At 40.8% G+C, this 13,101-nt stretch overlaps 1 protein-coding gene across 1 annotated transcript; it reads left to right on the plus strand.

Moving 5' to 3' along the window:
* On the plus strand, positions 1 to 9,461 carry phax (phosphorylated adaptor for RNA export). Its single transcript, XM_084104040.1, has 5 exons — positions 1 to 128; positions 1,387 to 1,940; positions 2,409 to 2,529; positions 5,758 to 5,841; positions 8,739 to 9,461. The coding sequence occupies exons 1-5, from the start codon at positions 30 to 32 to the stop codon at positions 8,985 to 8,987; spliced, it is 1,107 nt and encodes a 368-aa protein (XP_083960166.1). The 5' UTR covers positions 1 to 29; the 3' UTR covers positions 8,988 to 9,461.
* Positions 9,462 to 13,101: the final 3,640 nt, after the last annotated feature.

The raw sequence follows: 13,101 nt of genomic DNA on the forward strand, positions 1-13,101 counted from the left end.
TACGGGCTCGTTACTTCCGGCCGAGAGAAATGGCGGGTGACAGAGCCAGAATGGAGGATCTCGAGGATGGAGAGCTGGAGTCTGATCACGAGTCTGATATGCGGGATGCTGCAGAGGAGCGAGTGCAGGTGAAGCCTGTTCATTCTGTACAACACACTCTTGTTGTGTTCATGTCGACTGATTGACTGTATGTTGAGATTTCTGTGCGAATCAGTGATGTATCTGTCGCCGTTTAAACATCAGCTCCCAGTGTCCGCTAATGTATCATAGACACTAACACTGTTGTGCAGTCAAATGAAGCTGTCTAGGCCAGTTGTATGTAGTTCTGTTCTTCCCCTCACCCTTTTCCAGCTTTGCACATGATATTTCACGTTTGAAGCATTTTTACTTCAATAGTTTGCTAGACCAGGGGTTTCTAACCACGTTCCTGGAGCCAACACTGCACAATTTGACACCCATTTCAGATCTTCGAGTCTCTACTAATGAGCTGCTGCTCTGAATCAGTGTGTTTGACTGAGGAGACCTGCAGAATGTGTGTTTTGGGCTCCAGGGATGTGTTTGGTAACCCCTGTGATAGACTGCTAGTGTGGAGGCTTCTTGAATGGACCTTTCCGCTTGAAAATGTTAACCCAGGTTCATTTTAAATGCTGGTTCTTATTTCATGCTTTCTCTTGCATTGATTTTTCATACTGAAAAATCATGGCATCTAAATCTTTAGAGGGAATGCATTGACACTTTCCCGCAGTAACACACTCCTCAGCCGGACTGAGTGGCAGAAGAGCTGCTGCGTGACTGGAGTTAATAGTGGAAACTGCGAAAACACGAGTAAAACAAACGATTATCAGTTAAACTGAAGGTTGGACTCAATACAGTGTTCCTTACAACTTACCAAAGATCCAGTGATCCATGGATGTTGACATGCAGCCAGGAATCGTGTTTCCTGACATTTATATGTGCCTGATTTCAACGCCGGGGAAATACATGAAGCACATTTTCCTGTGAATACTTTATATAAATACAGTACAAGTATATAAGTCTAAATCCGTGTGATCACTCAATATCAATGTTAATCCTAAACACCTTTCAGATGTAAACGGCTGCTTATTCAAGGGTTGAACATGGCTATGAGCCGGTGTTATATATGATAACCCATTCAAAATGGACTCCTGTCACATCCGTAATGCATGTTTCTAGTCTTATTGTGATCGGTTACTCAGTGCATGTTGTTCTAAAGGAAAATGTTAGTCTTTATAATCAAACTTGCTTTGCTTCTGAATCCAATATAAGCTGATGTCATGCAGCCTCTCATTATGCAATCATCTACTCTTCTGCTGACACCATTCAATCAATCTTTCATGCTCTTTCTGATGTTGACTATATTTGCAGGTCTCTTCTTTCCAGAGCAGAGGACCGTCTTGGAGTGCCGCCTCCGTCACGGGATACCGCAACTGCAAGAACACCGACTCCAGCGACAGCGGCTCCGACTCGGAGGACGAGGCCGTGCGCTGGAGGCAGAAGCGGCTCAAGTGTTCGAGTGTCCCGCCTCCGGTCCAGGCCAGCGCCGCTCGCAAGGTCAACAACATCTGGGGCTCGGTGGTGCAGGAGCAGAGCCAGGAGGCGGTCGCAGTGGAGCTGGGCATCCTGGGCATGGAGGCGGGCGTCAGCATGAGCAGTCGCCAGAGCGAGACCTATAACTACATCCTGGCCCGCAAGATGATGGAGAAGGAGCGTGGAGAGCAGGAGGAGGGGTTGAAGAGCATGCTGGATGAGGAGCTGGAGGGGTACATGCAGAGAGGAGGAGCCCCGAGAGAGGAGTGTCTGAAGAGAAAGCGCTCGGCCAAGGAGAGGCTGGGCCCACGGGCTGAGATGGACGTCAAGGGGCGATATGAGATCGTGGAGGATGACCCTGACGAGAAAGTGATTGATGAAATCGCACACAGGTCAGAACACATGTAGTCAGATGTAGTGATGTCATAGGTACCAAGTCGGCACTGAAATGCACATGGGAGCGTTTGAAAGCAGCGTCTATCAGCGTCAGTTTGTTTTCTTGAGAGAATTCTCCATGTACATTTTAATTGACTCTTTTTGTTTGTATTTTTAATCAAATAAATGCAGCCTTGGTGAGCAGAAGATACTTCTTTTAAAAACATTAAAAATCTTACCGATCTAAAACTTTTGACTGGTAGTGTATATTCAACAAAGGAACTGTGCATGTGTATAAACCTTTACATAAATTTAAATTAGATTTTTTTTTTCTTTTTTTCCCATTTTTATTTTTCATAAATGGTTTCTATAATTTTTACAAGATTTTAAGATAGTTGGATGAAAAATGTCCCTGGTCATTATCTTCATATACCTTAACTGTAAACCTTTTAAATAACCATGCTTTTGTTTACTCTCTGTTAAAGACTCATGGAGCCAAAGAAGGATCTAATAGAGCGTGTGGTGAGAGTTATCGGGAAAAAGAAAGCCATCGAGCTTCTGTCAGAGACGGCAACAATTGAACAAAATGGAGGTCTCTACACTGTGGTATGTGGAAAACTGTCACGCAAAGTTCATCCAGTTCAGGACATAAGATCAGAGTTTGGAACTACTGTTAATTTTGTCAGCTATTTTTTATTTATTTATTTGGTGTTAGTCCTGTGTCAAAATGTTCTTTTTAGTTTTTATCATATTTAATCAAACTATCCTGTTTTTTGTTTAGTCAAGTTTTAGTTGACTAACTCCTGGTTTCACTGACAGGGCTTAGATTAAGCCAGGATTAGGCCTTAGTTCAATTAGAGCATTTAAGTAGCTTTTATAAATATGCCTTAGAAAAAAAAAAAAAATCGTCAATCGAGCTGCACGATTAAGCGATTTATCGATCTCGTTTCAAACACACACACACAATCTTATTCCTAAATGACAATGATTCTGCTATGTCTCTTAAACCTTTGACGAGTAGCTGCGATCACAGTGAACACTCAGATGTGTGTTTGCACTGCTGCTGATCCAGAGAGAGCAGTTATCATGTACCGTTTAGGAATGAAGCCGCTTCACAAACAACCTTTTCAACCACATCTTTATTTCTGTGTAATAATTCACATCTCATATAAACACTGGTGACTACGGTAGCATCCAATAGAGTAAAACAAATAAAGACTGTATCATTGATGTTGTTACACCAGTAGGTGAACAAGGGACTTTTAATTGATTTTTTTGTTCAAGAGAATCGATCAAACGGTGATTCGTCGAGGAATGAAACAAGTCTTGGAGTTAGTCACTGAATCATTCATTCAAACCTATTTTTAAAATAATAATTTACTTAAATACTTTGTCAGAACTGCTAGTAAATAGTTTAGTTGTCTATTCAGAATCGTGTGAGAATTGGGATCTCTATTTAAAAAAAACAAAACAAAAAACAGTTTACTTGTCCTTAATGTTTTAAATTTGCATTAATTAGGCTAGTAGGTTTGCTGTAGTATCAAAATTGGAATAAAGAATTGATTATTTCACTAGTATCTGTTTGTACCACTGACCCAATCCTCAGCTCTGAGCTCTGCTGGAGCTGCTCTGAACATGTGCTGTGCTGATGAAGAAAAGATCAAATATGACAGAGCAATAGAACGAACAGTGACAGTAACAGAAACTCGTAAAATACATTTTAGCAGGCTTAATTAAGCTTGAAAATAACTGAAGGAAATATGTATTTGCTGAACAAATTAAGCCAACTAATATAATTCATATTGTTTTGGTTTCTCTACCAATACATTTAAAAATTACAAATGCAGTGAAAACATAGGTGTCTGTACTCGGTATCGGCATCTACCAAAAATGAAAGTATCGGATTCATTCTGGAAAAAGTGGTATCTGTGCATCCCTATTTATAATGTTTGTAAAGGTTTCATTTGATTTACCGGTATTTAATATACATTAATATAATTGCTTGCAATTACAGGTGTTTTTTAAAGTAAAATCATTTTCTCTTTCATGAGATTACTTGCTGTTCTTGGCCGGGTTTCGTTTCTCCGTGTTGTAAACTCTAGGGACGAGGATCTAAACCGTGAATTTTTAGGGGTGTGATACTTAAATGATGATTGTTTTCAGACGCCACATTTATCAACGTCTGATCATTCGTATGATAGGATTGGAAGCATACGAATGTTTCATGAATCACACGTGAACCCTGTCGTAAGATGATTTCTGCACGTTAGATTGATAAATGAGGCCCACTGTGCTTAAGCTGATAACACACAAACAATTCTAATTTCTCTTGTCTCTATTGAACACACCCATTAAACATTCACAGTGCTGGAGGAAAAATTATTGCTGAGTCTCAATTTGCCTACTTGTACTACGCCATAAAAATATGTACTCCTTTTCTGAAGAAAAGGTACATACTTTTGAGTGTGTAGAAGAGTAGACAAGCTTTGGGACAAACTACTTCGTCATACAATCGCGTCTTTAACGGTTGCTCTCTGTCACTGGCCTGTCAATCATCTTGCTACAGTTAAAATCCTCCATATTTAATTTAATTTCCTACCATATCGGAGAGAAATGCAGAAGCTCGTTGATCTTTCATACAGAGACTCTCCTCATATTCATGCATAATGATGCATTTAAAAGTTAATGGCCAAACGGATCTTTATAAAAGTCCACATTGTTATTGCAGATGAAATATAACACGGGATAACTTTTTTTTTTTTTTTTTAATCAGCTACTTTGATAAAAGACACTCAAACATGAACACACAAAATGATCTCTGAAGACATAGGATCAAGAGTAGTTGATCTCCATTAGGCTGGAAAGGGATACAAAGCAATCTCAAAGAGTTTAGGCATCCATCAGTCGACAGTTAGACAAATTGTTTATAAATGGAGACCGTTTAGTACTGTGGCTACTCTTCCTAGAAGTGGGCGTCCAGCCAATGACTCCTAAGGCACAACACAGAATCCTCAATGAGTTAAAGAGTAACAGAGTAACCCATGCTCATGAGTCTGCCGGACGCAAACCCCCACGTTCGTGAGTCTGCCGGACGCAAACCCCCACGTTCGTGAGTCTGCCGGACGCAAACCCCCACGTTCGTGAGTCTGCCGGACGCAAACCCCCACGTTCGTGAGTCTGCCGGACGCAAACCCCCACGTTCGTGAGTCTGCCGGACGCAAACCCCCACGTTCGTGAGTCTGCCGGACGCAAACCCCCACGTTCGCAAGTGAACGGGCAGGGTGTCCATGGCAGAACACCACGGAGTAAGCCGCTGCTCACCTGAAGTTTGCCAAAGAGCACCGTGGCAAACCACAATGCTACTGGGAAATTTTTAATGGACTGATGAAACAAAAGTTGAATCGTTTAGGAAGAAAACTCGGCACTCAGTATGCCGCAAAAAGGGCACCGCTTACCAGCATCAAAACATCATCCCTACGGTGAAGTATGGTGGAGGGAACATGATGGTTCGGGCTTGCTCCGCTGCCTCAGGGTCTGGACCACTTGCCATCATCGAGGGGGAAATTAATTCCCAAGTTTACCAAAATATCCTCAGCTCTAGTCCGAAGCTTAGTAGAAGTGGGGTGTGCAGCAGGACAATGGCCCTAAACATCAAAGTAAATCCACCACAGACCGATCACATTTTTATGGCAAATTACTGCAGAAAACCAGATAATTTCAAGGGGTTTACGTACTTTTTCTTGCCACTATAGATTCAAACATGTTGATCCTGTTGAATTTAATCAAAATGATATTGGATGAATATTACTCAGTGTTTTGTTGCATTTCCTGCAGGATGGCAGTAGGAGACGGACACCTGGTGGAGTGTATCTGAACTTGCTAAAGAACACACCCAGCATCTCTGACGGGCAGGTGAAGGTTAGTCATCACTCAAGTGTTTGGGTGGACAAATATCAAGCAGCTGTGTTTTCATCAACTCTCAAATATAAAATTACACAACCACAATCGCTTGTCCTCGAGCCGCAGAGGCCTCAGCTGCACCAGGCCTGCAGTCTCAGAGCCACGGCAGAGCTTGAGCTTTAGTGATGTCAGAGCAGGAATATTTCCTTCAGAGCGGAGAGCCATTCTGAAGTCAAGTCATCAAACAAACCACGCTGACGTGGACACCAGGAGAAACGAGTTACAGAAGGCTATTCAATCCGCAATTCACCAACAGATTTAATGTAGTAACTCTAACTGTAACCATGGTATTGTGGCAGAAATAGTGTTTTTTTTAATTTTTTTTTTTTATATATATATTTTTTTTTTATATATTTTTTTTATACATTATTCAATTCAGGGTCCGTAATCTTTTGAGAGTGAAATTCAAGCACTTTTCAACAACTTTCAAGTGCTTTACACTTTTTCCAGCACTTCAAAGCTCTAAATATTATCCAAATGTTTTTTTTTTTCATGTTCATCCTTCAAAGATTTTCCTTATTTGTAAAACTAAAAGTTTCAAGATGTAGGGAAACTAACCCTTGGTACAGAGCCCCTAAAGGGACCTTTGCAAAACAACAAAACAGACATTCACGCGCACACGAGAAGTTTTTTTTTTGTGTGTTCTCACGCGTTACGATTTCCAGTTTTTGCATTCTAACCCATTTCTTTTGTGTATCACTGCCAATTTACTATGAAGAAAATGAGATGAGGGATGCGCATGAATTAATAAAGATCTATTTTGCTATAATTCTGGCTTTCATTTGGGCCGTGCACCTCTAATATCATGGCCTTGTGTCCGCTCTAACACATCCTCTGTGACGGCCGTGGAACAGGCAGATGGCGCAATGCGGCTGTGTGCACTTTACTCTTTGCCACATTCAAGGGTCCACAAAGTCTGATGAAGCAAAAAGCGCTCAATTTCGGCTTTCATTAGGGCAGTATATTTATAATGTCCCATATAAAACTTTAATGGCAATGAAAAAATTATTGGTACAGTAAAACATACAAAAAATTCATATTACACAAATCAAAACACCCTTTGTTAAACCACTTTGTCAAATGTAATTCATCCTGATTTTCTTAATTCAAATCTAACAGTGCTTATTGCAAGCAGAGCCACAGACGTAAAGGACTTTGAAGCGTCACATTGTATAAAGCGGAGGCTCACGCTTTAAAAACTGACAAAGGAATCAGTAGCTGGATTCAGCCTTATAGTAACTAGACGAACTGCTCTAACAAAATCCAAAATCTGAGCACTTTTTATCGGCCCTATACACACAGCTGTATTGCACCAGCCTAAATTCATGTTGCAGTTTCACGGCTGCTACAGAGGATGTGCTTTATTAATTCATGAGCATCCATTCGGTACTCTCGTTTACTTCATAGTAAAATGGCAGTGACGCACAAATGAAATGGGTTATAGGCTAGTATACATAAACAGGAAATTTTAACATTTGAGCATGTAGAACATTGTTCGTGTGCACGCAAAAGTCTATGTATTTTTTATTTTTGCAAAGGTCACTTAAGGGCAAACAAACACTCATTTAAAAATAAATGCAGCTCTACAAAAATCAGACGCTGGCGCCAGCATGTGTAGAACTTCCACCGGTGCTACCGCTCTCTAGTGTTAGTCTGGAGCCCTGTTATTCAGGTTTTATAGCTAACTATTGAGCTATGGACATTGAATGTCATGTGACATCTTGTTTACAATTCTTTCCACGGTTGAAATCTGAAACTGATTAAGCGATTACATTAGCCTGGGTGCCAGCCCGAACACCGCCCACAACATTTTTTGGTCGGGAAGTTCGGTCTGGACTCGATCCGTTGAGGAGTAATTATACTCGCCTCCCAGAAGGCCGAGCCAATCAAATTGCCAGGGCGGGCTTTAATCGATGATGGACAGATGATCTGCGGTTACGTAATCACCCACGTCACCAAAGAGCGCTTGGGTTGAACTGGTTTTCAACAAAGACGACTGCAGCAGGAGAATTGAGATGTTTACATTCCGCTATCGCGTCTGTTATAAAAGAAATCGACAGCGCATTCATTTTAAAAGACGAACAGAGAACCGCAATCAAGGCATTTGTCGATCGGAAAGATGTGTTTGCCGTCCTTCCTACGGGATTCGGCAAAAGTTTAATTTATCAGCTGACTCCGATGGTCGCTAAGAAGATGGGACGCAATGAAAACCCTGTGGTCATTGTGGTTTCTCCTTTGGTCGCACTCATGGAGTGCTTTATTACTTTACTACTACTTCCTGCGTGTGTGCAGTTGAGCTCTGTTGACAACTATGCTTCGCTCAACATGCGTCACTTACTGCGTTGCTCTGATTGGTTGTAGGTCTATCCAATTGAGTGCAGAGTTTTTGTTTTTTTCCTGGTTCGGTTAGACACGCCTCATAATCAAAGCCCTATGGAGCAGTATCAGACTCACATTCTGCCTAGAATATGAGTATGACGAAGTCAAGCTACGATTACATGAGACATGATATGGATTTTCATTAAGTTGTCCTGGATCTTTCAACGTTCCTGCTTGTTGCTCATGTTTATGAACACGGGTCCCTACAGCCAGGGTTCCTACCCCGATGGGAAAAATATGGAAACGAAAACCAGTCTGCAAGATCTTTGTGTTTCCAGACTATTTCCCCTGTTCTGTGTGTAGTCAGGTGTTCGGCAGCTCTGGCTCAACGTCCGGTCTGAGACCGCTAGAAGCCGCTGTGGCGTGTGTCGACCTGCAAGGCCTGCTGTCTGAATCTGACACTAGCATTTATGTACACATTTAATTCTCTCTTTACATGCAAATCTCAGAAATGTTTGCATGTTCCCTTCACACAGGAGATCTTTTATGAGGAGAACCAGAAAGAATACAACAGCAAAAAGGCTGCTAAGAAGCGACGGAAGCAAATTGTTGCAAAGAAGATGAAGCAAGCCATCAACACGCTCAACCTGCAGGAAGATGATGACGTCTCGCGGGAAACCTTCGCGAGTGACACTGAAGAGGCGCTGGGGTCGCTGGAGGAGCCAGCGCTGGGCACCGAGGACGGCCCTGTGGTCTACAACACAAACGACCTGGAGGTGTTCTGATGCTCAGCTGGCCTGCTGCCGTGCTTTAGTGGAGCACTACATGCTTGACTAACTCTCAGGATGAAAGAAAACGTTTGATTAGTCAGAGTGACTGTGGAAGACTGATGTTTTGAATTTGTCCTAATGTTCACGAATAGCACTTAAGTTCCCTACTTGTTAAACTCTTTAGCTTGTTAGAAGACCATCAGAAGCAGCCAAAGGTTGTACAGATTTTCTATCTTGGCTGATTTATGTTAATGAATTGTAATTTTTTCCTGTCTGAATGTTTTGATACATTATCAAAATAATAGGGGATAGCAGTAAGAAAATGTACTTATTTCAAAGGAACTTGGAAAAGCTCTAGATGTTTGCTAAAGGTGCACTAGTCATGCAGTACTTGTTTGATGTATGATGCAAAAAGTTTTGCTTTGGCAGCATGTCAGTTGTCATATTGGCTCAATTTCTGTGATTAAAATGTCTGTCTTTTTAAAAACATTTTACTTTCACTGTATCTTATTTAGGTTTAAGGGCAATGATACTTTGTATGAAGGTGTGAACATTCTTGAACAGACCCCACACCTTTATGCTTCAGTATGTGCTCAAATTAAAAAGTAAACCCTTTATTTTTGTGATCAATGCACTCTGGTAGCTTCTGTGATCAGGTTCACTTCTGCACGTGGTATTAGGGATGCACGATGTATCAGCCACCATATCAGTAGCGGCCGATATATGTCCATTTTTTATGTTATAGTTATCGGCCCTGTTGGAAGGCCAACCAGTTGGAGTGGAAAAGGGAAATGACGTGCTGTACAAAAAGTTGATGCAAAATCCAAAAATGGTGTTTATTGGAAGGTGATAAATATTTACAGTGCAGGAGAAAACAAAAATAAATAAAAACTGTACAAAAGGAAAAGAAAACAGCAACAATGTGCTAATTTTGGCTAAACCAAATGGCCCAAGTTCACAACGCTGCTCAGTCTTGGAGTCCACAATCAGAACTGAAATCCTTTCAGCCAGCAAGCCTATTTATAGGCTGAAGCCCCTCCTATAGAGCATACCAATCACATGTACAAACATTTTAGTTTGTAGTGATCAAATTAAGTAATATAAACACCCAAAACAACACTTAAACCTTCCAAACAGGTTAAACAACAACCATTAACAGAGAAAGAGTTTAACAACAAATTAAATGGCAAAAGCAACTGTTTCTAAATCCCCTCCCCCTCTGACATCACACCAAAATGGTATCTTCCACAGGAAGTGATGTGGCTGTTTCTATAAAAAACAGATTAACCTGGATCATGGGTTTGGTTGTACAGAGTGTGAACCGGGAAGTTTGACTGCAATAAGGTTTGTGGAAATTATGTGGAAAAATAAAGGTAATTATTATATGAATTACTATGTGTTTTGGCATTCTGTTATTTTTAGAAAAATATTAACATCTTTAAAGGAAATTTATCAAGAGTTGAAAATTATAACAAAACACAGCAGCACCAAACTTTAGACTAAACAAAACAAAAACTCCATAACACTTTCCTGATGTGTACACAGATGTAACTATTGCCGGCAATGCACAGTATTAGTGAAATGGGTGTGTTTGTAAGTCCAAGTTTATAGAGTCACCAGGTTAACCTGTGACAGGCCCAATAAGAACATTTGGCCAAATATTAAAGCCGATAAATGATGCATTATTTCCTTAAGCTGAGAGACTTCAGATAAGCACTGTACAACATGATGGTTTTGAATTACTTGAAATATGATTGGAATCACTTTGAAAAGGGTATAGCCTAGGCTACATTAAAGTATAATGATTATAATAAGAGCATTATAATTGTCTGCTTGGGACATGGCTTTTAATGGTGAGACTTTTGTTTTTGTAATCAGGCTCTCAAAAACTATATAAAGATTTGGATTTATCAGCCAATATATTTGTTATTGGCTTTCAAATATAAAGAATTAGAATAGGCCAACATTTTAATATCGGTGTATCCCTACATGGTATAAAATACAGAAATCTTTTGCTGGGTTCTCATAAAAGTGCTTCATTTGTGACACGTTTGCCTGAAAACGCTTCTCTGTCTGGCAATACGATGGACGAGTCTGGGTTTGGCGTTTGCCAGGAGACCGGTACTTGCCTGACTGCATTGTGCCAAGAGTAAAGTTGGGTGGAGGGGGGGTTATGGTGTGGGGTTGGTTCTCAGGGTTGGCCCCTTCCAGTGAAAGGAACCCTTAATGCTTCAGCACACCTAGACATTTTGGACAATTTCATGCTCCCAACTTTGTGGGAACAGTTTGTGGATGTTCCTGTTCCAGCATGACTGTGCACCCGTGCACAAAGCAGGACCATAAACACATGGATGAGGAGTTTGGTGTGGAGGAACTGGACTGGCCTGCACAGAGTCCTGACCTCAACCCCATAGAGCAGCTTTGGGATGAATTGGAGCGGATACTCGAGCCAGGCCTTCTCGCCCTACATCAGTGCTGGACCACTAATGCCCCTCTAGAAGAATGGTCAAATCCCCATAAACACACTCCTAAACCTTGTGGAATGACTTCCCAGAAGAGTTGAAGCTGTTATAGCTGCAAAGGGTGGACCCCAGGATGTCATTAAAGTTCATGTGCATGTAAAGGCAGACGTCCCAAAACTTTTGGCAATATAGTGTACATGTGTATCTTGAGTATTTACCATTTCAAAAGCTTTACAAACCGATAATGAATCTGAGAAGCTCAGGGGAAAAAATAAATGTTCAAAGAAACCGACAGTGATCAGTCTCAGTTGTCATAAGCCTTGATTACAGTTTTTCACAATTGCTAAGACATCATTTTCTCACAACATAAAACACAAATCCAGATTTTCAAACTAAACTCACAAAACTCAAACAATCGCTTCAAAACCATTTAACCTGTACTCAAAATCAAACACTGCTTTCAGATCATACACACACAAGTCAATAATATAGAGCTGGTAAGTCCCGCCCATCCGTAAAACCCCACTGGACCTCTAGGTTGAAAAATCGTCAATGCAAGTGAATGTGAGAAAATAATTATTTTCTGGTCCCGTTTGAATTGTGCCATGAATGTGAACATATGTTGCCTGTGAATTTTTGATATAATTTTTCATGTTACGAGTTTGACAGTATATTGTATGATTCTTTGGCTAGCAGTTGTGGAAAAGACATAGCGAGAAAGACTACATGTCGCCTATGTGACGTCACCCCGTAACACATTTTCCCTCCACTTGTCAAACCACGGTGCTAATGCTGCGATCATCTATGGAGACAGATCGAGATGCCTGTGTCTTTTGTACCCAAATGTCACCATTCAAACCAAATGGGCTGTTCTTTCTTCAGATTCCAGTCTAACCGTATTAAACTTCTACCCGCTAAATGGTAGCATTCTTCACACGAAAAATTATATTAAAAATTCACAGACAACATATGTTCACATTCATGGCAAAATTCAAACGAGACCAGAAAATAATTATTTTCTCACATTCACTTGCACTGACGATTTTTCAACCTAGAGGTCCATTTGGGGTTTTACGGATGGGTGGGACTTACCAGCTCTAGCACTACAGATCATTTATTAGACACTACATAAAAAAATGGAGAACACAGCATCCAGAATGTTACAGAAAAAAAATGTATACAGTAAAGTTTTTTCAATTACATAAACTATAGTAATTTCAATTGAGTAAGGTGAATATATCATGTACTGTATGCACTGCAAGAATAGTATTGTACTGAATATTGAATTGTAGGCTACTGAATGTCTATATACACTTGCATACTGTAAAAATACTGCAGTCCAACTGCAAAAGCCAAAACTCTTAATGAAAAACATGTTACAGTACACTCAAATACTGTGAGTTGTGCAATGGCAAAATCTAGGTCAATGAGAGATTGATTCTGCTTCAGCATCATGTCCTCCTGCTGGCTCTGGCCTGAGGACTTCATCCACAGCACGGGCTGTGTCGTCTCTCCCAGGCGAAGAGAAAACCCTCTAGTCTGACAGATCCAGCCTTGATAACACTCTTCCTCGTCCTCTTCCTCATCGTCCACCGCCTCTTTTATGTCCTCTTCCTCTTCTCCCTCTCAGACTGTTTCCATCTATTGTTCGTATTGAACTGGCTTAT

This window comes from Abramis brama (assembly GCF_963993115.1).
Source record: "Abramis brama genome assembly, chromosome: 25".
NCBI classification, from domain to species: Eukaryota; Metazoa; Chordata; class Actinopteri; order Cypriniformes; family Leuciscidae; genus Abramis; species Abramis brama.

Bases quoted from the DNA above. Each gene is read 5' to 3' on its own strand.
- phax (XM_084104040.1), top strand. From the start codon at position 30: ATGGCGGGTGACAGAGCCAGAATGGAGGATCTCGAGGATGGAGAGCTG. The intron at 129-1,386 runs GTGAAGCCTGTT...CTATATTTGCAG, and splicing joins CTGCAGAGGAGCGAGTGCAG to GTCTCTTCTTTCCAGAGCAG. The intron at 1,941-2,408 runs GTCAGAACACAT...TCTCTGTTAAAG, and splicing joins ATTGATGAAATCGCACACAG to ACTCATGGAGCCAAAGAAGG.